This window comes from Cavia porcellus, unplaced genomic scaffold (assembly GCF_034190915.1).
Source record: "Cavia porcellus strain 051 isolate PalLab524CR breed Dunkin Hartley unplaced genomic scaffold, mCavPor4.1 scaffold_10, whole genome shotgun sequence".
In the NCBI taxonomy this organism is placed as follows: domain Eukaryota; kingdom Metazoa; phylum Chordata; class Mammalia; order Rodentia; family Caviidae; genus Cavia; species Cavia porcellus.
In genome coordinates, this window is record NW_026947493.1 from 25,270,703 (window position 1) to 25,296,173 (window position 25,471).

At 43.7% G+C, this 25,471-nt stretch overlaps 1 protein-coding gene across 25 annotated transcripts in view; it reads left to right on the top strand.

The window, feature by feature from the left end:
- Magi1 (membrane associated guanylate kinase, WW and PDZ domain containing 1) overlaps positions 1 to 8,596 on the top strand; it is a 589,708-nt gene extending 581,112 nt beyond the window's left edge. For 16 of the 25 annotated variants that reach the window (XM_063257099.1, XM_063257101.1, XM_063257105.1 and 13 more), the window contains 2 exons: positions 1,880 to 2,018; positions 5,281 to 8,596. In XM_063257099.1, coding sequence (XP_063113169.1) covers positions 1,880 to 2,018; positions 5,281 to 5,882 — 741 coding nt within the window. In that variant the 3' untranslated portion in view covers positions 5,883 to 8,596. Of the gene's footprint in view, positions 1 to 1,879; positions 3,845 to 3,958; positions 4,048 to 5,280 lie in introns of those variants that run through there. The other 9 variants (XM_063257114.1, XM_063257117.1, XM_063257116.1 and 6 more) reach the window with 2 other exon arrangements.
- The last annotated feature ends 16,875 nt before the right edge of the window (positions 8,597 to 25,471 follow it).

Here is a 25,471-nt window from a genome sequence, read left to right on the forward strand (position 1 = left end):
CATTTGCATAGTTATGATGCTGACTTGAGGCAGGCATCACTTGATAAAAATTCCTAGGCACTCAGGATGCTCAGGGCAGCAGGAAAACCCTGCGGTCTGCAGGTCCTGGAGTGTTCTCTAGTCATTCTCTAGCAGGCCCCAGCTGTCTCCCTAGAATCAGAGACAGCAGGCTGACCCTCTGCCTCAGCGGATGGCAACTTCACAGCATCAATATTCAGAGTTCTGTGCAGGAATCAAAGCTGCACATTTTAAAGCCATATATACCAGAAATTTAGCCTTCTCTGTTAAGTTATTGGATCTGTTGCTCTGTGCCATTCTTCTGGGCAAGTGAGATGATTAGGGAAAGACAAATTGTCTCCTCGTTATAGATTAGTCACCTAGCATGAGATCTATGCATGGGAAGCCATTTGCAACCAATTAATAAGAAAGTAAAGTCAGTCAGGTCAAAAAAGGAAGAAAAGTGAATTAAATTGGGCCTGAGCAGAAAGAAGAAAAAAATGACCAAGAGTGAGGAAGTCAGCATTATTTTGCATTTGTATTTAAGGCACGATTTTGATTTTTTACTTTTTCAGACTGCATTTTTAACAATGGTTTTCTTAATTGACGAGCAACAAGTATATTGCATTTCAAACATTAAGCAGTGAAAAGCAGGGTGCTCGTATAAAAATAAAGCTTCCAGGATTAAATAGTAGAATCATTTCTGTGTGTTCTGCCATTTTTCATAGCCATGGGGAAGATACTCAGTGATTCCTTTTGCTTGAATTTTAAGCACATGGGATATGCGTCCTCTGGTCTTGAGTCATTCTTCAGAGTTTCTGATGGGCTGGAATGAGAGCCTATATTTTATATCATGGTGCCCAGCTCCCAAGAGATGCCAGGTGATCCTTGCAGCACAGAGAGGGTAGGCATGGCTTCAGCCCCTTCTGCAATGAGGAATTGGACTCCTGAAAGTTAAAGGACCTAAGCTTCCAAGTGATGAGAATTCTACAGCATATTCTCTAAAACCAGTGCTTTTCCTCTTCTTCCTGCTGGAACATGAAAGCTCCACGGGAGCAGCAGTCTGGCCTGCTCTGCTCATTCACTTCCGTCCAGCACCTACAGCAGTGGCTGACCACTAAGGCCATGTGCACCGTGTGAGCCAGGCCCCTGGCTCCTGAAGGCACCTGTGCGAGGTCACCTGCAGCTCCCTGTGTGGTGGTCCGAGGCCCTCACTTGTGTCTTGTCCTGAGGCTCCATAGTGTTAGTTTTCATCATAGGACAAAATACCTGAGGAAGTAAGCTTCACAGGAAGAAAGGTTTATTTTTAGTCATAGACCCCAGTTTCAGTCCACAGTCCATTGGCCCCACCATTGGAGAATCTCCTGTGGAGAGTGTGGGGAAGAACAGAGCTACTCAGACTGCAGCTGGGAAGTAAGAGAGAGAGGAAGTGGGTAAGGTGTCAGTGTCCTCTTTGGGGCCATGTCCTCAAGACCACACTCCTCCAGGAGGCCATGCATCTAAGGCTGCCACCACCTGGCTGATGTCTTAGGACACTGACTATATTCTGTGGGTTAGAAGGCAGGTGATAAGCAGGGCCCCTGGAAGCCATCCAGAAAGAGACCTCCTCCCTCATTCCCCATACTGTCTTACTTTTAGCACTTAATGTTATTTAGCATATGTATATTTTTCTGATTTTCTTACTAATTGGGTTTCCCTCATTATAATTTAACTCCATGAGGATAGGGATTTCTGTTTGTATTTTTCTCTGCTGTGTCCTAAGCATTAAGACTTTTTCTGGAATGCTTTTCATATTTGGTCAATGAATCAGTCAAAGAATCTTTAAATCAAATAGACCTCCACAGCTGTGACCCTCTCCCTCTGTTCTCTCCTGCCCTGGCAGATTGGTGATGAAATTCTAGAGATCAATGGCGAGACCACCAAAAACATGAAGCATTCTCGGGCCATAGAACTGATTAAGAATGGTGGCCGCAGAGTTCGTCTGTTTCTGAGGCGGGGAGACGGCTCGGTCCCAGAATATGGTGGGTCAAACTATGAAAACATTCCTTCCTTCCCTGGCATGACTCCATGAATCTGTCTCCAGAGCGGCAGCAGAAAAGCCCTTTTTGTTTCCCCTAATCACCAGTGTCTTACCAGCCTCTCACACCATGTGATTCTCTGCCTCGCTTGTCTGCAGTCTCTACACATTTCATCCTTTTGCTTGCTTATATGGACTGGGGCGTGGCCTAAGACAAGATCCTGGTAGCCCCCTTTCTGGTAATCAGAGAGGACACGCTGTCTAGTTCGACCAAGAGCGAAGGAATGTTTGAACTGTGCCAAACTGTTTCTCAGATCCAATTGTTAGCACAAAATGACTATATTCTCCTTTTAAGAAGCAGGAAAGCAGGTTTCCTGAGTGTATGTTGAGGCACAATATATATTTTCTGTTTTGCTTACCTGATATCTTTATTTAAGAGACATGAAATTTCAACATGATTTGAGGGCTTACTTACCCCCGTATGTTCAGGATGCAGTGATCCTCCACCCCCTACTGGTCAGTCAGATGACCTGAGCCCACTGCTATGGAACAAACAACAAGGACTGTTGATATATTAGCCATATATAGATTCCCAGTGCTCACCATGAGGGAAACACGTTACTATACCTTTCCTGTGAGGAAAGCCAGGTTATACATAGAGTTCCTTTGTCATCTCTCTGGACATGATTGAGTAGACAGAAATGATCTTTACATAGCTTAGTGTTCGGATGGCAAACTATTGTATATTGTAATAATTATGTCCTATTAAGATTCTTGTTTAAATTTTAAAAATAAAAAGGAAGAAAGAAACTATGCCCTAGATGTAGGGCTTTTTTTTTCCCAACCAAAGGTCTAAAAAAGTTTCTATAGAAACTGTGATTGAATGGTCCCCATAATATATATTGGTCCCCTTTATTAGGGATTCCTCTGTTATCACCCGCTTTTCTGAAAGTCATTCTGCACAATTCTCAGTTGCATTTTGGACTTAATGAGGTGCTTAACGCAGATAAAGCTTCAAGAAAATAGCTCCTTTGAAAGGCAGCCTTCGGGTGTGGGACAGGGGTCCAGGTATACAGCACGAGGGTCCAGGGTAAGGGGAGAGGTGCAGAGGTGGCCAAGCCACAATGAAGTGACTGTGCACAGGGCTCCACCCTGCCCGCTGGATATAGCAATGCCACTAAACTGTGTAACCGTGTCTCCCTTTCCTGTCCTCCTCCCTATGCTTCTGTCAGATGTGGTATTTCATTTGAGCGTCCTCATCAGTAACCTGTGTACCTTCTCCAAACCTGTGTCTGTTGCACTGAGGATGAAAATCCAACACTAACAAATGTTCTTTGGGCTAAAAATAAAGTTCACTCACATGGTTTTCCAAGAAGGATTTAACACACCAGGGTTGCTCTGCTGTAATGTTTCCATGTGTCCCTCGGACTAAACCTCTCTAATTCCATTGATTATAGAATCACAAATGGGTTACAATATGTTAAGTTCCAATATTTTTCTGACTTGACTGGAACCTGCTTCTCTGTGAGGCTATTTTTGTAATGAGTTTTTGTACTTAATTTAACTGCAAGGGGGGTGGGGGGTGCAGGGTGGGGACTTGGTTCTTTTGTGTTTATTGTTAATGCACTCTATGCCAGCCTGTCATTGTTCCAGTTGTTTGGGAAAAAACACAAAACAAAAACAGGACACATCTGTTGTCTGGGTTCTCGAGTCACCTTACGCTGTCTGAAATGTCACGTCCCGATCACGGTCTCTGCAGCCTTATTGATAGAGCGTTGCCTTAGACTGTCTGACTGGACAAATAAACTCTCTTTGCCCTATGTTAACAAATGCAGATTTTATCTTTTTTCTTTCTTCTTTGTTATAGGGAATCTAAACGTTCAACTTTTTCTCTTTCTCTCTCTTTCTCTGACTGTTCTTGGTGCTGGGCCCTCCCTTCCACAGCGATGATGCCTCCTAATATCGCTGCATGTATGAGAAATGAAAAGCTCGGGGAGGCTTGCTTCTACCTTATGGGCCATAATCAAACTACGGTTTGTAGCTCACTCAATACTAGGTGTTTCTGTGCTGTGGCCTAATTTCCTCATTGCTTCCGCTTAGCTCTGTTTTGATATGTTTGACAGTCCATTCTGAGTACCCTGCATCCTTTGAATTGTAAGTACACCGCTGATATTGTCCCAGTGTTGCTCTCCCTTGTCTTAAGCATAAAAACTGCAGTAATGACTTTTCCTCACACAGTGTCAGATGAGTTTCTCCATTCTAGAAAGAGTAGACCTATGTCACAGAGCTCACCTGTGTATACAGGACTCCCAGTCCATCCCCAGGGCTAAACGCTGTCCAAGCTGGTTCCTCAAAGTTTTCTTGGCACACGGTCACGCCCTCCTCTTTTATGTGCTGCCTAGGGCTTTGCACCACAAGGGCAGACCGAGACTCTGTGATCCAAAGTATTTTCTACCTGGCCTGTTAGAAGAATTTTGCTGACCCCAGCTCTAAACTGAATTCCTGCTATCTTGTTTGTAAAAGCCGTCCTGGGTTTTGGGAGATTTTCATGAAATGCGTTAATTGCTTACTGGTGACCTTGTTGCCTTATGAAAGATCTTTCAAGCATCCCAGAGACTCCTGCCTTTGTCAGTTTAAAAACTTCCCTTTTTTTTGAAATGACACAAAAGTACCTAAGATAGGTGAATAACACCCACAAAGATAGAGCGAATACTTTTAATCGCCCCCAGGTACGGGTAGTATTTGTCAGCATCTGGCCTCCGTAATTCCCTCTGCCTACACCCTACATTTTTTTTATGTCAAAGTTGGGCCAGGTGTGGAGGTCCACAAGTTCAAGGCCAGCCTGAACTGCATAGTGAAAGTTTACCCCCCAAAAGTAGACTTGGTCAGTGGTGAAGTGAACCCCGACCTCCACATGCCCCACTCAGATCACCACCTACGAGACACAGGCCATCTCTTGTCTCCTGGAAACTTCCCTTCCGCCCTCCAAGTCAGCGTCCTTCTGGCTTTAGCAAGAGCTCACTGTGGGAAAGTGTGTTCTGGGGAGGCGCGGGTGGCGGGAGCCCTGGGTGCTGAGGAGCAGCGGAGAGGCTGGGGCGGGGCTGCTAACAGACAGCCGGTAGGGGTGCAGCCCTCGGAGTCCACAGTGACCCGAGCCTGGAGGCGGCTGGCTGCTGCTCCAGGGTCCGGCTGTCTGGGTGTGGCTCGCGGGCGGCGGGTGGCGGGCGGCGGCGGGCATGCATACCGAGTGTGCTCTGTCTCCGCAGACCCCGGCAGCGAGCACGGCGGCCCCGCCGGGGCCCACGGGGGCCCGCCAGTGAGGCCAGGCCGCCGGCCCCCGCCGCTGGAGCCCGGCCGCGCCCCCGACCGCCGCCAGACCCCGCAGCAGCACGCGGAGAAGCGGGCGCACGGGCCGGACGCCCGGGGCAGCAGGGAGCGCCGCGCGCCGCCCCCGGAGCACCACACCTGGAACGGGACCCCGCGCCGGCCGGCTGGCGGCCCCGAGCGGCCCCAGGAGCGCGCGGCCCGGCGCCGGTCCCCCGAGGGCCGCAGGGAGGGCACCCGCAGCGCAGACACCACGCTGGAGCGCAGGGAGCCGCGCCACGGCGACCGCAGGCCTGGGGGCTCCCCCGAGCGGCGGCGCCGGTCCCTGGAGCGGCCCCCGGGTCCCCGCGCGCCCGAGCGCAGGGCCAAGTCCTCCGAGCGCAGGCGGGAGCGCTCGCTGGACCCCCGCGGCCGCGAGGACAGAGGCGGCCACCGCGAGCGGGACCCGGCGGACGCGAGGCAGGAAGGCGGGAGAGGCCCGCGGAACCCCCCGGAGCCGCGACGGAGACCCTACCGAGAATGTAGCACGGACCTCAGCATCTGAGACCCGCGGATCCAGCCTTGACCGGTCAGAGGTCCGGGAGGAAGGCGGCTGCAAACCCGAGACGATCTAGTTTCTTACTGGAGGACGCACCTGACACCTGACGGTCCCATGAGTAGGGACGTTTTATGCATTTGGAATCTTACAAGAAAAAACAATATGAAAAGTGTTGTGCCTGATGTATATTAAAGAAAGTATTTTTAAATGCATACTTTTTTTGGAAGTTATTTGCCAAATACTGGCCCAAAGGGATATAAATTTTGTTTTTAAGTAAACTGTAGAATTGTTAAGAAGCATTCCCCTTTTGGAGCAGTCTTTTTTCCCTGCTGGTGAAATGGGGCTGTTGTTGGTCATTTTCTGGAAGTAAAGGAAATTATTATGTTGAAGTAACTCGATGCAAACTGTTAAGTAGTGACATAGTATTATACTGTAGACAAGAGTTGTTCTTTAAGGCAAAGAGTAAGAAGGCAAACTTCTGTTGTGAGGACTGAGGACCTTTTGGAATGGATGGGATTGCCAATGATCCTGATGTTAAGGAAGCAAACTGTGTGAGTAGACTACTATCGCAAATGAAGGATATTTATAGCTAAACTGCACAGCACAAAGGAAGTTTATGTTCTTGAGTTATAATTGGTTCCAAACAGCTTGTATCCTCCCTGGCCCAAGGGAGGACAGACACGAGAAGGCTGACCACTGTGCAGCCGAAGCCCGGATCATGGGGTCCTCAGTATCCCTGCCCCATGAGTAGGGTTTCCGGATGCCAGTGCCTTGGCAGCTCTGCTCAGATGCTAGAAGGGACAGGCCATCAGCACCTATGTCCTGTGGTCTTTTGCAAAGCCGAGTAGGGGAAGGAATGTAGGATAGTGTGGTGGGTGTGGAGGAGACCTGACCATCCTCAGCACAAAAAGCCTGCCCCTGCACTAGCCTAGGCCTATGGTTATGCTGAGATGCCAGTAGGAAACAGACTGAGCTTTCCTGGAAGGAACCTCCTCACTCTCTCTGTGTTTGAGAGGTGAGTGCTGAGTCTGCTCATTCCTAGAGGCTGAGACTGGGTGGCAGGAAAGGAAAGACAAGATCCTCAGGTGCCAGCTCTGTTTGGGACCCCTCTGCCATTGTGACCCTGTCCTTTGTGTCTGGACAAGAAGAAAACTTAATGATTTTTTCTTTTTAAAGAAACCCGTTCTTTTCTGCCCCTCAGGAGGTGTGGTTGGGGTGGTAGCCCAGGTGTGATTTAAATGGATTACTGCCTAGCTGAGCCAAATGTCTGCTTGTTCCTGTTGGATCACTACAGCCAACCACTGTTCACAGCGCGTCGCGTGTGTACTGTTTTGCATCTTCCACGCGGACACAAACCTTCGCAAGTCAATCACTGTTGTTCCCATGGTACTGTATTTAAAAAAAAAAAAAAGGAAAAAGAAATAAAACCAGCCAATCATTGTGTATACAGAGTTAAAAGTTGTAATTAATAGAGCCTGTTTAAAAAAAAAACAACTGTTGCCTTTTTTCTTGTATAAAAGAGAATTTATGAAAAAATTTAGCTGTGAGGAATGTGATATGTGTTTATATTTCTGAGCAAATTGATTTATGGGGATATATTTTAATGTAAACTAAATCAGGTATGTAAAGTTGTTTTAAAGCGGGAGACTGTAAGTAATTCTCTGCAGCTTTAGTTGGTTTGGGGTGCCTCATCTCCACGGTGAGCCTGCCTGTGAATTATGAAGCACTTGTTCACATTCTCTGTTCTCCACTCGTTTATTTCTTGCAGCGTGCTACGGACTTAATGCTCTTTCTGTATTGATGAAAAGCAGTATGTGGGCCAATCTTTTTATAAAACACTATGCATATATAAATATTACATTGTTCATAGCTTTATTTGACTTATGGATTATAGATAACAGTAGAGTAAGTAGATGTAGTTATGTAGACACTTAGGAAATCAGTTCCTTTCCTGGAGCGGACACAGTGTACATTCTGTAGCTAAAAAGAAGGGAAAGACTGCTGTTTTTATTGCCAGAGTTTTCCGTAGAAAGCATACACTGAGCTGTAATAGTAAGATGAGGAAAAGTACAGCTAAATAACAGTGTTTTTTCCCGTTTCCTAAGAGCCAACTTGGAGATTTTATTCCTGAAACTCCACTGCTGAGATTTTCCTCGCTAGTTCTGGTACAATCTGGGATATTAAACAACCAGTGGTCTCAGTAATAGTCCAGGGTTTCAGCCAAGTGGAATCAAGGTGGGTTTTCAGGTGCATACTGGAGTTAACATTTGGATGCTTTCTTGTTATAAGAGGTGACGTTTGATGTTTTTAACCTGTTCAGTCCACTTGATCTTTCCTCAGTTCATGAGGACTTTCAGTGTGGAACTTGCTCCTTAATTCCACACATCAGATTTGTTTTGGAAATACCATACTGTACAGGGACTATGCATTAAGCAGAAAGATACATTTTCTTTGACGTACTGTAACTTTAAATTGGAAGTCAATTCTTGTGAGCCTACTTTCCCTAAACTCCATGTAAATGTGTTGAAAAGCAATGATGGATGAGTATTTTATATAATTAAATCAAACCATCTAGGGATTCCCCTTCCATTTCACAGTTGATGCCTGAAACAGTGTAGGGGGAACTCAACACCCTACTTGTATTTTTTAAGTTTCTTTTGTGAAAGATTTTAAATGCATTTTTATTGTGAAAATACATGAAAACATGGTTCAGTAACCACTATTGCTTCTGGGTTGATAACTTCCTTGTCTCCTTGTTGTCTCAAATGTATCAACATCAAGGAATCAGCTGAGGGCATGTGATGGTGACATCAGAGTGTCATTCCATGGGAGAACAATGACCTGCTTGTGACTTGTATGGGTCAGAGAGTAGCTGCCTCCGCACTGCCAGGAGTCAATTAGAAACACAGATTCTCAGACCCCACTCCAGACCAACCGTGCTGCCGTGAGAGCCTGATCAGATTCCCAGCTAATCTGTACACTGGAACATTTGAGCTGCATGATGCAGCATAGGACACCAGAAATAAAACATCTTGCCAAGCCAAAGCTTGATCGCTTCCTAGCTGTGCAGTACTTGGCAGGTTCTCAGGGTCCTCTTGCTTCTCCTCACCTGTGCAGGGGCAGGTCCCCGTCTTCAGAAGGTCTCCAACAGATGACACGAAAACTTCTTATTGAGGGTTTTTTGCATAGCAGTGACTACCTACTCTTTTCCTTGCCCTGGTTTATTTTCCAATCGAAATGAAGAAATACATGTTCTCTACTAAAATAGAGAAGAAAGTCTTTGGCTTTAACTATAAAATTAATAAATAATATAGCTTCTGGTACCTTCCAAGTTTAATTATACTCACCGTTCAAAATGCTGTGCCCAGAGAGTAAAACCAAAAGTCTCAACATAATTTTTGAGGCTGTAGATATATATGAATGAGGCTGTTTTTAGACCATATATATTTGAATAAGAGAGAGAGGAGACAGGCTCCCAGTCATACTAGATAAAAAAGCAACCACCCATTAGCATGTGAGAATTTAGCATGTGTCTAGGATTGGGTAGCTGCAGGTAAGTTTCCATTTGCCTTCACCCCATTCTGTAATTGTTCTTCATATGCTCAATGTTCCAGATGCTCTTACAGAACCTAAGCCCTGGCATCCTGGAGGGTATTGTGTTTAAGCTTAACCAACAATTAGAGTTCTTTGTAAATTACTTCATAAAAGATCTTTACCTGCTGTAAATAGCTACACTGAAAAGATTTTGCTAAGACTCATAGCTGCCAGGATTTCCCCGCTGGTGGGCAAACAGACCACCTTTGATGGTGTGCATTAATCTTCAAAGGAAGAGTCCTATCTGTGGGTTCCAGGTGAATTTTTTTTTTTTGTTATGCAACAGCAGCAGCAGTGCTGTGCATGGTCAGCATAGTAAGATCTGACCACTTCTGGAATGGCTGCTCCAAGTTGCAAGAAGGGAAAGAAGAAGGCTCAGTCCTTTCCAAGCCAGTGATTTGGGATATATTTTGCAGGGGAGGTTGTTCCGTAAAAGCTTTGACCAGTTCCTTCTAGCAACGGTTGTATGCATTGTGGTCATAGACATTAGGTATATGCTGTGTCCAAAGCTCACAGGGTCATTTTGAAAGTGTGGGTTTACGTGGCATGGTACTAACTTCACTGTATGGTCAGTACTTAAGTACTGCATGTGACTGCTGCCTTTACTGCACTGAACTGGAAAATTATTGTGTAAATGTCTCTGAAGGAGACAAGGGCATGGTCCACACAGGGCAGCTTCAGATACCTTGCCCATAAGCATGGCCTCTGTGTCCTCAGGCATAGCTTCTCTTCAGTCTCACAGAATCCTAGAATTGAAGGAGGAAAAGGCTGGTGATTCCTCCATGTGTAATAGCTGAGGCATATTCCCTAGTGACTCACTTTCTCTACACATTTTTTTCCAAATCCATTTTATTTCAAGGATAAAAATTAAAAAACTAAATTTCAGAACACATCAATCAGGGGAAACAATGGTACCTACATTGCACATTGTCATCCCCAAATAACCCAGAGCACAAGACATCTTCAGTTTTCCAAATATTACCAGCACAAATCTTTTTCCTCAGTGAACTCAGAAATCATTAGTATTAACTAATCCTTAACTATTATTTTTATATACATGCTTTTTTCTTTTGGTTTCTCATAGTAATGAAAAAATACGATGTTTATACAAGCGTGTCTTATTTAACTAATGAGTATATTCTCAAGATACATCCATTTAGCTATAAGTCACCAGTTTATCTTTCTTTATGGTTGAGTAGTACTCTGTTGTATAAAAATACCACATCTTTTTATATCCATTCTTCAGTCAATAGGCATTTAGGTTATTTCTAAAATACAGCTATTACAAACTGTGCTGCTATAAACATGGGTGTACAAATACTGCTATGGTATGATGTTTTTAATTCTTTTGGGAAGCTGAGTTGAATGGAATCTCTAGTCCTAGTTTTTTGAAGAATCTCCACACTGATTTCCACAGTGGTTGTACCATTCTGCACTCCTACCAACAATGGAGAAGGATTTCTTTTTCCCCACAGCACCTCGAACATTTGTGATTAGTTGATTTCTTATTAGTAGTCATTCTTTCTGGGGTGAGGTGAAATCTAGTGTTGTTTTAATTTGCATCTCTCAAATGACCAGTGCTGTTGAACATTTTTTCACATATTTATTTGCTGTTTGTATTTCTTCATTTGAGAAGTGCGTGTTCATCTCAGATACCCATTTTTGGATTGAGTTTAAATCTGGGAGGACTGATTTTTTTTTTTTTTGAGTTCTTTATATGCTCTTGACAGTAACCCTTTATCTGAGAGACAGCTAGCAAAAAATTTTTTCCCACATGGTGGGTTGTGTCTTTACTCTGTTGGTGGTTTCTCTTGCTGAACAAAAGCCTTTCAGTAGGATGAGATCCCAGTTGTTGATTCTTTGCTATAGTTCCTGTGTGACTGGGAATTTATTCATAAAGGTTTTGCCTACACCAATGTTTTCAAGAGTTTTACCTACTCTATCTTCCAGCAGATTTAATGTTTCTGTTTTAATATGGAGATCTTTGATCCATTCTGACTTTAGCTTAGTACATGATGAAAGATATGGGTCCAGTTTAGTCTTAAGCATGTGGAAAGCCAGTTTTTTCCAGCACCATTTATTAAGGAGGCTATCTTTCTTCCACTGAATGTGTTTGGCATCTTTGTCAAAGATAAGGTGCCTTAGTGTGTCTGGGTTTGTTTCTCCATCTCCTTATCTGTTCCATTGATCTTCAGGTCTGGTTTTCTGCCAGTACCACGCTTTTTTTTTTTTATCACAGTAGCTTTATAGTATAATTTCTAGTCAAGGATTGTGATACCTCTTGTCTTTATTGCCCAGGATTGCCTTTGCTATTCTAGGTCTCTTCTCATTCCAGATGAATTTTAGGATTATTTTTTCTAATTCTGTAAGATATGCTATTGGAATTTTGATTGGGATTGCACTGAATCTGTATAACAGTTTTGGAAGTATGGCCATTTTCACTGTATTAGTTCTTCCTACCCAAGAGCATGGGGTGTCTCTCCATTTTTAATATCCTCACCAATCTTCTTTTTCACAGGACTATAGTTTTCAATGTAGAGGTCTTTTACATCTTTCATTAGATTGATTCCTAGATATTTCATCTTTCTGGGTGCTATTGTAAAAGATATTGTTTCCCTGATTTCTCTCTCAGTGAGTTTGTTATTTCTATGCAAGAAGGCTGTTGATTTTTGAGTGTTGAGTTTATAACCACCTACATTACTAAATTTGCTTAATAAATCTAGAAGTCTTTTGGTAGAGTTTTGGGGTCTTCTAAGTAGAATATAATGTCATTTGCAAATAATGATGGTTTAATTTCTACCTTTCCTATATTTATTCCTGTTACTTTTTTCTCTTGTGTAATTGCTGTGGCTAAAGTTTCTAAGACTGTGTTGAAAACGAGTGGAGGTAGTAGACATTTATCTTGTTGATTTTAGAGTGAAAGCTTTCAGTTTTTGTCCATTTATTATGATGTTAGCTGTTGGTTTGTTGTAGATTATTTTTATCAGGTTGATATAAAGACCATCTATTCCAATTTTCTGTAGGGTTTTTTATTATTAAACTGTCAGGTTTTTTTGCATCTATTGAGATGATCATATGATACTTGTCCTTGGCTCTGTTAATATGATGTGTTACATTTATGGATTTACATATGTTGAACCATCCCTGCATCCCTAGGATGAATCCCACCTGATCATGGTGTACAATCTTCTTGACGATATGCTGCAATCTGTTTGCCATACCTTACTGAGGATTTTTCATCAGTGTTCATTAGGGAGATTGGCCTGTAATTCTCTTTCTTAGTTGGGTCCTTCTCTGGTGGGAATCAGAGTAATTTTTGCTTCCAGGAATGAATCTGGGAGTGTTACTTCCCTTTCAATTTCATTGAAGAGTGTAGGAGTGTTAGGTCTTCACTAAATTTCTCGTAGAATTCAGTAGTGAATCCATCAGGGCCTGGCCTTTTCTTGTGTTGCTAGGTTTTTAATTGCATCATTAATTTTATTGACTCATATTGGGTTATTTAGGATTTTTATATCTTCTTGATTGAGCTTTGGTAATTCATACATATCTAGGAATCTGTGCATTTCGTCTGTATTTTCCATCTTATTAGAATACAAGTTTTCAAATAGGTATAGATGATTTTTTGAATTTCTGCAGGGTCTGTTGTGATTTCACCCTTTTCTTTCCTACTTGCATGGGTTTGAATCTTTTCTTTTCTCTTTTTGATAAGCTTGGCCAAAGGTTTGTCAATTTTATTTAACCTTTCAACAAACCAACTCTTTGATTCATTGGTTTTTTTCTATTGTTTTTTAATCTCCAGTGTGTTAATTTCTGCTCTGATCCGTATAATTTCCTCCTTTTGTACAAGCTTTTGGCTTAGCTTGCTCTTCTTTTCCTAGAAGTTTAAAGTTCAACCTTAAGTTGTTTATGTATGCTTGCTCTGTTTTCTTGATATGAGTATTTAGTGCTATACATTTCCTTCTTAAGACTGCTTTCATTGTGTCCCACATGTTCTGGTATGTTATACTGTGATTATCATTCAACTGTAAAAGCTGTCTAATTTCTTCTTCAATTTTATCTGTGACCCACTGATTGTTCAGTAGGTTGCTATTTAATTTCCATGTGTTGATGAAGTTCTCTTGGTTTCCTTTGGCATGGGTTTCCAATTTCATTGCACTGTAATCTGATAGTATGCATGGAATAATTTCAGTTCCTTTACATTTACTTAAGCATATCCTATGAGCTAGTATATGGCATATTTTGGAGAATGTCCCATGTACAGCTTAGAAGAATGTGTATTCTAAGGTAGAACACTCTGTAGACATCTACTAAGTCTATCTGCTCAAAAGTTTGATTCAGTTCTTTTTTTTTTTTTTTTTTTTTTGATACTGGGGATTGAGCTCACGACCTTGTGCTTGCCAGGCAGGCACTTATGCCACTGAGCTAAGTCCCCAGCCCAAGTTCTAATATTTCGTTACTGATTTTTTTGTCCAATTGATCTGCCTAGTTGATCTGTCTTAGTTGGCCTGACAGTGGGGTATTGAGGCCTCCCAATACAATTGTAGTAGGGCTTTTTTGATTTTTCATGTCTATTAAATTTGTTTTATATAACTGGGTTTACTAATACATGTTGCATATATATTTATGATTATTGTCTCTTCCTCTTAGATTGTTCCATTTACAAGGATATAGTGACCTTCTTTATCTCTCTTAATCAGTCTTAGCTTGAAATTCACTTTATCTGCTACCCCTGCTTCTTTCTGAATTCCTGTTGCATGAAGTGTTATTTTCTACCCTTTGACTTTAAGTGTGTGAATTTCTTTTTTGGGTTAAATGTGTCTCCTGTGTACAGCATATTGTTGGATCTTGCTTCTTGACCCATTCTGCCAGCCTGTGTCTTTTGACTGGTGAATTGAGACCATTAACATTAATGGTTAAAATTGATATGTATTGATTTGTCCTTGTCATGTAATTTTCCTGTTATTGGCTCTCTGCCCCCCACCCCTTTTTGTTTTCTTTTTCCCTTCCCTCTAATTGTTTGCCTTTCTTTGTGGATTCCTTCTTTTGGGGTTCATGGAGTTATAGTCTTTACTATCTCTTTCTAGAATGTCCTTTAGAACATTTTGGAGTGCTGGTTGGTGATCATAAATTTCCTCAGATGTTCTTTGTCATGGAAGTATCTTATTTCTCCATCAATTTTGAAAGATACTTTTGCAGGATACATCACTCTAGGTTGAGTTCTTCATTCCAGTCTCTCCTTGACTTGTGAGTGTGCTGAGAAATCAGCTATAATTCTGATGGGCTTTCCTTTATAAGTGATTTGTTTCTTTTCCCTAACAGCTTTTAGAATTCTATTGCATTGAGTTTCTGGAATCTTGACTATAATATTCCTGGATGTAGATTGTTTTTTATCATTGCCAGTTGGAATTCTGTATGCCTCACTTACTTGTATGCCAAATTCTTTTTCTCTACCAGGAAAATTTTCTCTCACCATGTCTATGAATATGTTTTCAATGTCATTTGTGGTATCTCCTGCTTGTTCATTGACTCCAGTTAATCTCAGGTTATTCTTATTTGTCTCTTATAGCAGCTGCTGGAGTGATTTCTCATATTTACTTGCTAGTTTTGAGAAATCTTTCTTTTCCTGGTCTCTAACTGCAAGGCTGTCTTCAGTATCTGAGATCCTGTCCTCATATTGGCCTAATCTGCTTCCATTACTTCCAGCAGAGTTTTATTCTCCTGGATATCTGCTTGAATCTGCTTTATGGATTCCATTTGTTTCCTATGTTGTGCTTCCATAATTTGCTTAAGCTTATCTATTTTTCTGTCTGTGTCTGCTCTAACATCACTAAACACGGTATGCATTTTGGTAATCTTTGTTGTTATTTGAGAGATTATTTCTGAATTCATTTTTTCCTCATTCAATTGCTTTGTTACTACTTTGGAGAGCCCTGGTGGGGGCTTCCGGATTTTCCAGCCTCACTGCGCCCTGGGTTTCCCTTTGGTGAACTGAGTGTCTGAGCTTCTGTCCTGTTGAAGTATCTTCTCATATCTTTTCAACTGAGTGCAAAACAATTATATTCAACATATATCTGTAATGTATAAATTCTGTCCTCAAAGGTTAAGATTCAAAATGGATTAAAGTGAAAGCAGAAAAGTGGGAAAAGAGAAAGAGATTCCAAGTAGGCTGGAAGACAAAGATGGATCCCACCAGCTTGGGGAAACGGATGCAGAAGACTAAAGGAAAAGAGCTGGAAGAGATAAAAGGTAGAACAAAACAAAACCACAGCCACAAGGAGGTTAGGAACCACACTCACACTCAAAAAGAAAAAAAAAACAGTGAAAGTAAAATAAAAACTAATTAAAGCAAACAAAGGAAGAAGAAAAACAAAAACAACAATGAAACAAAACAAAAAAATAGTGCACTTCCAGGATTCTCTCTGGATTCACTGGTAGACAGCCTGTAGAGACAGCATCCTGAATTACTGCTTTATAACAGAGTAGCAGACAACCTTGGCGGGCCTGCCCAAGACCAGACTCACGGGGCTCCTGCAGTCCAGGCAGTTTCCACTGGTCTGTGCCCAGCTAGGAGCTGCTGGAGGAAGCCCGCCACAGTTCTGGTTCCGGGTTTATCTGGCCCAACTCCAAGACAGCCCCCAACCAATCGCTCCCACCCCCAGGAGGACTGAGTTCTCTGTACTCTCCACCAGGCAGCACAGTCTCCCATGTCCGCTGCTCCCCTCCATTGCTAAGTCTCCCTGCAGAGGCCTCTGGAGTTGCCAGCTGCCACCGTCACTGTGCCCGCAGGTCCCCAGGTTCCAACAGTTCCCCTCATGCACTGAGTTGGCTCCAGGCAAAGGCGATGCCAGCTATGCCTTCTTTGTTGAAGTTTTTGTTTTTACTCTCTCTCTGTGGTCTTCATTTCAGACTCAGACTCTTCCTGGGCCCAGGGGACCCACTTCTTCCTTCTTGTCTTCCTCAGGATGGTGTGTGCCCCCATGTCGATGGTGTCTCTCAGAGAAGCTGTCTTCTCTGCTGCTTACTACCCCACTGCCTTCCCTGAAGAACATTTCTGATCTTTATCTGCATAAATGAAGGTGTCTATACAAAGTTATTTTAAATGGATATTTATTGTATTGACCATTTCCTTACATACCGAGGATAGATCCACATTAGGAAGTATGTGTATACACACACACACACACACACACACACACATACACCTTAATATAGAACCTCAGACACCTCATCTGTCCCCATCCCCTGCCTCCTGGAGCTGCTGTGGCAGCTTCTGCACTTGCCCTACCTTTCCTCCTGCGCAGCTACGTACACTGTCGAGTCAAAGCTCCTGCTCCCTGCAGTGGGCTTGGAGCCCTTGTGTAAGGTGGACCCTCCTTCCAGCCCGACTCCCTCGCCCACTGCTCCAGCCACACCCCAGCACATAGGAAGTCTCCAGGCCTTGGTCCTAGCCAGCCCCTAGCCCATTCTCTCACAGATAGCCATGGCTGCAGCCAGACCTGATCACCCTGCACTTTAGAACTGCTAGACTCTCCTGTTCTCTCCTTCCCTCATAGCACTGTGTACCCTAGCCAGCTATGTGCCACCCTATCCTTTCTGGTGTTGACTACCTGTTCCACTCTAAAATCAAGGCCAGTTTGGGGAACATGCAACCTGTCAACCACGCAGGGTCATGAGCAGAGACATCTTTATGTATCATGAGTTTTAATTCTCCCTGCTGTAGTCTTTAAGTGTTTAGTTCCTTTGAACAAAGAAGCTCTTATTTTCAAGTTTCACTGACTCTTGAAAATTTTGTTGCTGGTGTTGTCTAGAAAGTAAGACTCCGAAGGCTGGAGTCTTAACATAAGCTTCCAGAGCGCAAAGAGCCTTGATGAGTCACAAATTCTAGCAACCAAGTTGCCCCATGGTTGGCGCTTGGTAAGTGTTGCTCTTCAATAGCTGCATATTATACAGTCAGCAAAAATGTAAGTAGTGGGGCTGGGGATTTAGTTCAGTGGCATAAGCGCCTACCAGGCAAGTGCAAGGTTGTGAGTTCAATCCCTGGTACAAAAAAAAAAGGTCCCCTACAAAACCGCAGTTGCTATTTCCAAAAACAGTACATTGCAGTAAACAACATTTCCTTAAAAGTCAGGACCTCTGAGGGGTTAAATACTTTGAAGGGGTCAATTGTAGTTCATTTTTATTTCTGGTGACACTGATATTATTGAGAATTTGCATGCTTTTATTGGAAACACCTGGTTTTTGTTTTGATTTATTTCGTTTTGTGCTTTAGCAAAGTGCTTGCAGATTGTGGGGCTATTTCCCATCAGGTGTGAGTTCCCCAGCATTGCATTAGGGCTAAACCAAAGATGCATAGCCACGATACACACTGATACCACCTGTGGGCTTCGAAAAGCCAGTGCCTGCACCACCCAGAGGTTCTGACATAGTGGCTCTGGCTGGAGCCTGACTTTGTACAAGGTTCCTGGTGATTGTCAGGAACAGCCATTAAATTCTCCATCTTTAATGTTCATGGACTGAGAGGAACTGATGGCACTGTTTTGCTGCTTTATCCTTTCACCATGGGGTCTCTGCTCTTTCTTTTCAGAGTCTGCACAGATGCAGGGCCTCCAAGGAGCGATAGTTCAAGATTATTTTCCCAAACTCCCACCTGCATCAGGTTATGAGTCCAATATAAACCTGACAGGCATGTTTGTGTCAATTGTGGGTTTCTTCTAGTCTTACCTCTGAAGTTATTTCATTACTAAGGAAAATGGAGAGATCCCCATCTTCTCTAAAAGAGATCAGAACAACATAATTTTACCAAGATTTAGCTAGAGCACTTCTTTCTCCTAAATTCCTTTGAGAAATATTTTAATGCTCTTATTTAAATGGAACATGTGGTATGTTAAAACTTAATGAGAAAGAGAATATTGAATAATGAGCAATTAGAAGTCAGGAGGAGGCAAGAGTGTTTTCCAGCAAGTTCTTAGTTTCCAGAGTATTTCTGATGCCTCCACCCACTATCTAGCTCTAGGGCTGAGAAATGTGCTATTACTGAAAGCGTAGATCGTGGCTTTCCTGTGACCAAAATAACACTCAAGCTTTAAAATATGAGAAGAAAAGTATCCTTGGGTAGGGGCTGCTGGCAGTAAATTCCACTGACCTAGAAACTCTGGTGTTAACATGAGAAACTTACATGGGTCCAAGCAGGTGGCTCAGAGACCACCACTGACATGAGGGGCCCTAACTCAAGATCAAGGGGACTCAAAAATACATCTGAAATAGTATGGAAATCTAGAACTAGGTAATAGTCTTCTTATCTTGCAGAATGGGCAGAACTAGTGAAATTTTTAGCTTTCTCTCCCAACCCTTCGTTTGACAGCCACTTCCTCCAGGGGCAATTTTATGAGGCAGCTTTTCTACCAATCCCCCCAAAAGACTATAGCTTTGATGATTTAACTGCTTCCACTGGCTCACTCCAAAGCAGTTTGTTAGCAAGTATGTTCTGATATGCGACTTTTCCAGGCATGGTCAAGGACACTCATGTCAAAGAAAGAATGAAAACCTCACCTTTCCGTGGTTTCAGAATTTGGCAGGAAATGGGGCTGTGGATTTAGCTCAGCGGCATAAGCGCCTGCTTTGCAAGCAGGCAGTCGTGAGTTCAATCCCTGATATCCATAAAAATGAAAAAAAAAGACAAAAAAAAAAAAAAAAGAATTTGGCAGGAGAGCCAGACGTTGGGTAATTAAGTTGCCTCGTGTAAGAACTTTAGAGGCATATGTTGTCCCTGGAGTATCTGTAGCAAGAGGACTTCATCTGCATGATGCAAAGAAGGGAAGCAGAGAGGGAGAAGAGCTTTCCAAGGAAAAGGGGGCACGTGGGCAAAGCCTCATCTCAGGGAAGTGGCTCGTTCCTGTTGTTGTGGGTGGGTCCACCACAGACCTAGCATAGTGAGGGAGGAAATGAGACGAGATGACAACTTTGTCTGTGAGCCTCAGGGAGAAACACCTGATGCCTCCTCCCAAAAGAGGAGAATCGAAGCCAGAGGTGTGGTTCACAGCGACCAAGCAGCTTCCTCAGCCCTTTGCTAAAATAACCCCCACAATGCAGAGCAGCAGGGACAGCCCACGTTCAACACCTGGGTAACTGCAGGTGTTTTCCTTGTCCTCCTACAAGAGCCAGCCTGTGGGATCTAGGTAGCAGGCTTGGGTTGGGCACGCCTTTGCTGGCATTAGCTGGTCTTCTTGAAAACTTGCAACCTGGGCCAACTTTCCCAAAATAGGTGGGCTGAATCCTTAAGGACTTGTGAGCACTGTGAATTCACTGGGTCTGTCTTCCACAGTTCCCTCCCCCCACAACCTGCTTCCCTTGTATTAGAAATATATTTCACAGGTTTGCATCTCTATTACTTTGGTAATAAAAGCAATTGTTTTATTGTTTCATTCTTCATTTCTGTCAAGAACTTACTTCCTTTCTCTTCCTGCTTCCATGGAAATGGATGAGAAAATCCCAAGATACATGCCTAGCTAATGAAAATGTCTTTCCCAGTATTGAAACTGAACTTGGATTTTGAGGAGTATGCTTTTGCTTTGTACCTATTGCCTTATTATAGTACGTTACCAGTGGTTATGCTTAAATGTGGAGAAGTGGTCTGATGCATTCATAGAGCTTAGAGCAGAAAGCACCGTATTCTCCTTGACTTTATGCTACTTTTAGGGGGCACTATATGTGTCATTGCTGACAGTGTGATTCAAGCTTTGAGAAAACAGCATTTCAGAGGAAAAATTTTAATTTGTATGATACAGATCATACATAGTGCATTGACTACATTAAAACAAACAAAACAAATACAGGCCACAATAGTACACTCCCATAATCCTATTTAGGAGACTGAGGTAGAAGGATCACAAGTTCAAGACCAGCCTGGGCAATTTAGGGATACCCTGTAACAAAAAACTAGGTCAAAGGAGGCAGTCACTGGGTGGTAAAGTGTCCTGGCTTTGATCCTCTGGACTGAAGTCTCCCCACATCACTGCTGTCACGTGGTGAAGCTGGTGCCCCTCTCCCAGGTACGGCACCGTGTGCAGGACACCGGAAGCAGTGTCACGTGTGTTTGCAGTGTGGATACCTTTTGGTATTATTTTCTTTAGCTCTCCCCTAGCTTCCCAGGCCAGTGCACATTCTCATGCTGGATTTTTGGGTTGGTTTTGTGAACTGCTGACTGGCATTTTGCAATGTAGTGAATTGGTCCACTACAGCAATCATAACAGGCTGCTGCCCACTGGGACGCTTAAACAGACCTTAGTGTTTTAGCCCCTAGGAGCTGCACTGGGTCTGGGGAAGCCTGGGGCCCTTGCTTGCAGGGCGTGTCTCTTCATCGTGTCCTTGGCCGGCCTTTCCATTCCTGGTGACTGTTTCATGAGCACAATGGCCCTATCACATTAGGACCCCCTTTGTGGTGTGACTTAAGCTTAGTTATGTTCTTAAAGGCCTTTAAAGGAGTTCACTTAACACATGCATCTTACACTTTATTAATCTCTTTAAGGTTGTCTAGTATGAAATAAATTCCTGTACTTCTTTAACACAGCATTGGGATAAAATAAAAGCAACCAAGATTTCCTTCACCTCTGGGGGATGACGGACAGGAAGGAGAAGGAAGGAAGATGGGGAAAGACAGGGACTAAGTTTTTAAAAGAGACACCCTGTTACTCATTCTCAGGAGCCCACAGAGTTTTCAGGTTCTCTGCCTGTCAGTGACAAAGTAGGAGAAACTGGCAGCTGTGGATGCAAAGTCGGAGGAGGCGGGCGAGGCCTGAAATGTCCTGTGTGGGTCTTGAGGTTTCCTTCCAAATTAGCACTGCCAGTGAGGAACCTGGTGTTGGGTTTCTATCTAGATGTCCCCGAGCCTCATGCCCTCATAGGTGGGGCTTGGGAGGTGACTGGATTGCGGGTGTGTGATCTTTGGGCTTGGGTACGTACTTTGGAATTAGTACCCTGATGATCTATATCTGAGAGAGGAGGTGTGCTGGGAAGAGGCAGGCCAGTGTAAGTGTGATACAAGGGTGTATCCTCTCCTCTGCTTCCTCCATCACCATGAACGGTTTCTCCCCTGCCATGCCACTTTGCCTTGGAGCCATTTGACTATGGACTGACACCTCTACAAAATTACCTCTCCCCCTTAAACTTGCAGGGTTTTGGGTATTTTGTTCCAGCAACAAGACAGTAACTGAGACACCTGAGAAGGCTTAGAAAGCTCCAGGTGACTGGCAGACTTCCCCAGCTTTATTTCCAGCCATACCAAATCAGATTTCACTGGACTTGTGTCCGGTGACCAAAATCACATCTTCCCCATCTGCACATCTTCTAAGGAGCCTCATGTCCATGCCACCAAAGTCTTCTTCACCAGGGGAAGAGCTGGACTTCATTTGGATTGAAGCGTAATGACTTATGAAAGAAAAAACTTCTTTTTCTCCCAGTAAATCTGCAAGGGTCTTTGGTCAGAAGCAGTGCTGAAGAGAAAGAGTTTGACATCTAATTGAAGCCAGTGATTCCCATGTACAGGCAATTTTGATGACCAGGGAGCAGTCAGCAATTTCTAGACACAGTTTGGCTGTCATCTGGGAGGAGGAGTTGTGTGCCACTGGCCTCTCCCAGGTGGAGGCCAGGGGTGCTGCTGAACTTCCTGCGATGCCCAGGACAGTCCTCTGACAATGAATTGCCCATCCCAATGGTCAAAACTGCTAAATTCAGAGACTTCTCTCTCAGTCAAATAAGGTTTACTAAGGCCTTGCAGTTCGAAAATAATTTCAAAGAATGACATCTTAATTTTACAGAAGACGTAATTTTAGATATGCTTGAATTCCTCCGAAGTTGTTGATTTAAACATTTCTTTGAAACAGTATCTCTTAATCAATTGCCTTTTTTATGTTTTTCGGGTGGTTAATGAAAGACACTGTTATATTTCTGTTATATAGCTTACAGGGTTTTGTTTTGTTTTTTTGTACTGGGGGTCAAACTAATGACCATGAGCTTGCAAGGCAGGTGCTTATGCCGCTGAGCTAAATCCCCAGCAAAATTTCCATTATAATGCATAGGGTTGTAGTGCAACAGCAAGCAGAAACACCAAAACAACACCTGAGATTTGGAGGCAGATTTATTTAACATCAGACAGGCACTGATAGGGAATCAATTGTCCCTCAAAATGTCAAGTCTGAAGGCCCAGGGAAGGAGGTTTTTATGAGGTTGCAAAGGGAAGATGTAGAGGTAAAATATTTGGCTGGCTTTCTTTCTTTCTCTCTTTTCTTTCTTTCCTTCCTTTCTTTCTTTCTTTCCTTCCTTTATTTCTTTTTCTTTCTTTCTTTCTTTCTTTCTTTCTTTCTTTCTTTCTTTCTTTCTTTCTTTCTTTCTTTCCTTCCTTCTTTCAACAGGAATCAAACTCAGGGCCTCACACTTGCCAGCCAGGTGCTGTGCAGCTGAGCTACATCCTCAGCCCTTTGATTTGCCTTAAAATATGCATCATAATGACCAGCTGTGCATCACAGTGAGCAGCTGTTTCTAGGAGACAGCAGTAACAGAACTGTAACAAGAACTGTTGCCACACTGGGCGGAGGGCATTTCCCACTACAGTAGCAGACTAGTTTGTGATTCCACAGCCATGCTAAGTGTGATATATATTTACTTGGGTTACTTCCACTATCAAGTTGCTTTGCTTAAATTTCAGCCCCTAACTGAAGATTCACCTTGAGTTAGATTAAATTGTAGGCTTCCCAAAGTGTTGAGGATTAATTAGTTAATACTGTTGAAGTGCTTTAAGGATAATAAGTCCACTTAGAGTTCTAACAATTATAATTAGGCAAATTAGGCCCTTTTTAGCCATTAGGAGTGGACTTGATCCTGTCTGTCTTCTCACCCCCAGGAGCAGCTGGCTGGGAGGAAGGTTAAGGAATGAGCAGTAGTAGCCGGCACCATAAAAATGCAAACCTCAATGTGATGGCTATTTTCAGATTCTCTTTTAATGGTGACATGAGAAAGACATCCCTGGGGAAATTAACATCCCTTAGTAGTGATGGAAGACCTCAAGTCGTTACTTCTGAAACACCAATAAGCAAATTAGAAAAATGCTATGTTCTCTCATTTGCATTCATGCATGCGTTCTGTCTCTCCCTCCCTCTCTCCTCCCCTTGCAAAGGGGAAGCCTGATTATGAGATTGCTGAAACTCTCTCAAGCAAACCACAATTTATATTTGAGAAATCTATTTTCCTTGCACACTCTTCTAATTTCTTTGGAGCTGGCTTCTGTCTTTCTTTTTCACCACCACCATAGTCATGGTCATCCTCGTCTTGGGTTTGCACAACCCTTTGCAGTTCGGCCAGAAAAATGGAGGGTGCAAGGCAGCCGTGGGTATGAGCTGGGACCCTGTCTAATCCTCCGGGATCTGCTAAGATAGCTGTGTTCATCCCCCCTTTTCGGAAGCTAATGGTAAGGCTCCCAAGGCCGTCCTTGTAATTGTGGTATGGGAAGTAAAGATGCTGGAGATGTATTCCCTCCCAAACTTGAAGCTAGAAGCAAGTTTTCACCGGGTATAGTTGCAAACACCTGAAATCCTAAATACTCAGTAAGCTGAGGCAGGAGGATCAAAAGTTCAGGCCCAGCCTGAGCAACTTAGTGAGACCCCATCTCAAATTTAAAGCCAGTGGGGGAGATCCATGACTGCTACAGGGTTTGTCCAACATGAGATAGACCCTGGGTTTAGTCTCCTGAAAGAGAGAGAGAGAGAGAGAGAGAGAGAGAGAGAGAGAGAGAGAGAGAGAGAGAGAGAGAGATTATCTGCATCAGTTTTCAGTGTGACTTCTGGCCCATAGGAAATCAGCATGAGAGGTAGCATTTCTGTGCTTTTCAGATACAGGAGTGCAGGGTTTGCTTGCAATGCCGCTGTTAGTCGGTGACTCGCCTTGGCCTCTCTCATGTGCCGCTCAACCTTACATTTCACTTCCACTTTGACCAGGGCCCTGAGCCGCTTATCCTGACAGACCAGCCAATGTTGCTTTCCCTTTCCCCTCTCTGCATCACTGACCACCGCGCCCTTCCTCAAAACACGCATGCCGGTCTGGCTTTCCGTGCTCCTCTCTGGCCCCTTTCTGTCTTCTTGCCCCCCTGCACCTTGTAAACACGGAGGGCTCCCCAGAGACCCATCTTGGCCTTTTCGTGCATTGTGGTGATTTCATTTATTCTCTGGCTTAGATCAGTGGTTGCTAAATTTTGTTGCATATCAGAATCACCTGGGAGAGCTCTTAAACTTCCTAAACTGCATCGTAGACTAATTAGCTCAGAATCTCTGATAATCAGGGTGTTTTTTTAACTCCCCAAAAGCTCTCTAGTTGATTTCAAAAGCAGGACTCGTCGCCTGCGTGTTCTCAGTTTGAGGCTCATCCCTCCACTGCTCAGTTCCTGCACACATTTCACACTGAGCTTGTCCAAGGATGCGGAAACACACAGGGCCCCCCATGGGATGTACCCTAAGAAATTGCCACTGTCTGTGTTCAACCCAAACATACCTGGCCTCCTGCATGGGTTCTGACAGCACCTAAGGAGAAGATGGCCACTCTGGGGGTCGCCACTCCGCCTGCTCCCCCAGCTTGGGCAGAGCCAAAATATACTCCTGTGAAGCCATGAGCAGCCCTCAGAGTGCCTCTGTCTCCACCACTCCTGCCCACCCCATCCCTGCTCTGCCAAATGCTCTCTCCCTCCTCACTCACTTAAATCTCCACCTCCTTCCCCAGCTCCCAGGCATACATGGACTTGGTGAGGGGTTACTTTGTGTCTACACTCTACATTTGTTCCTTTGACAATCTAGTTTCCGTGATTTGTCAAATTAACCTTGTAAAACACAGACTGCCCGGGTCATGGCCTTTTCTCTGTAAAAGTGGCCACTCCTGGCTGAAGGCCCAGGACCAGTCCCCACAGGCTTCCTGGGGGCCGCCCCACTGAACTCCCAGTACCCAGAGTCATGAGCTTTTTCTCT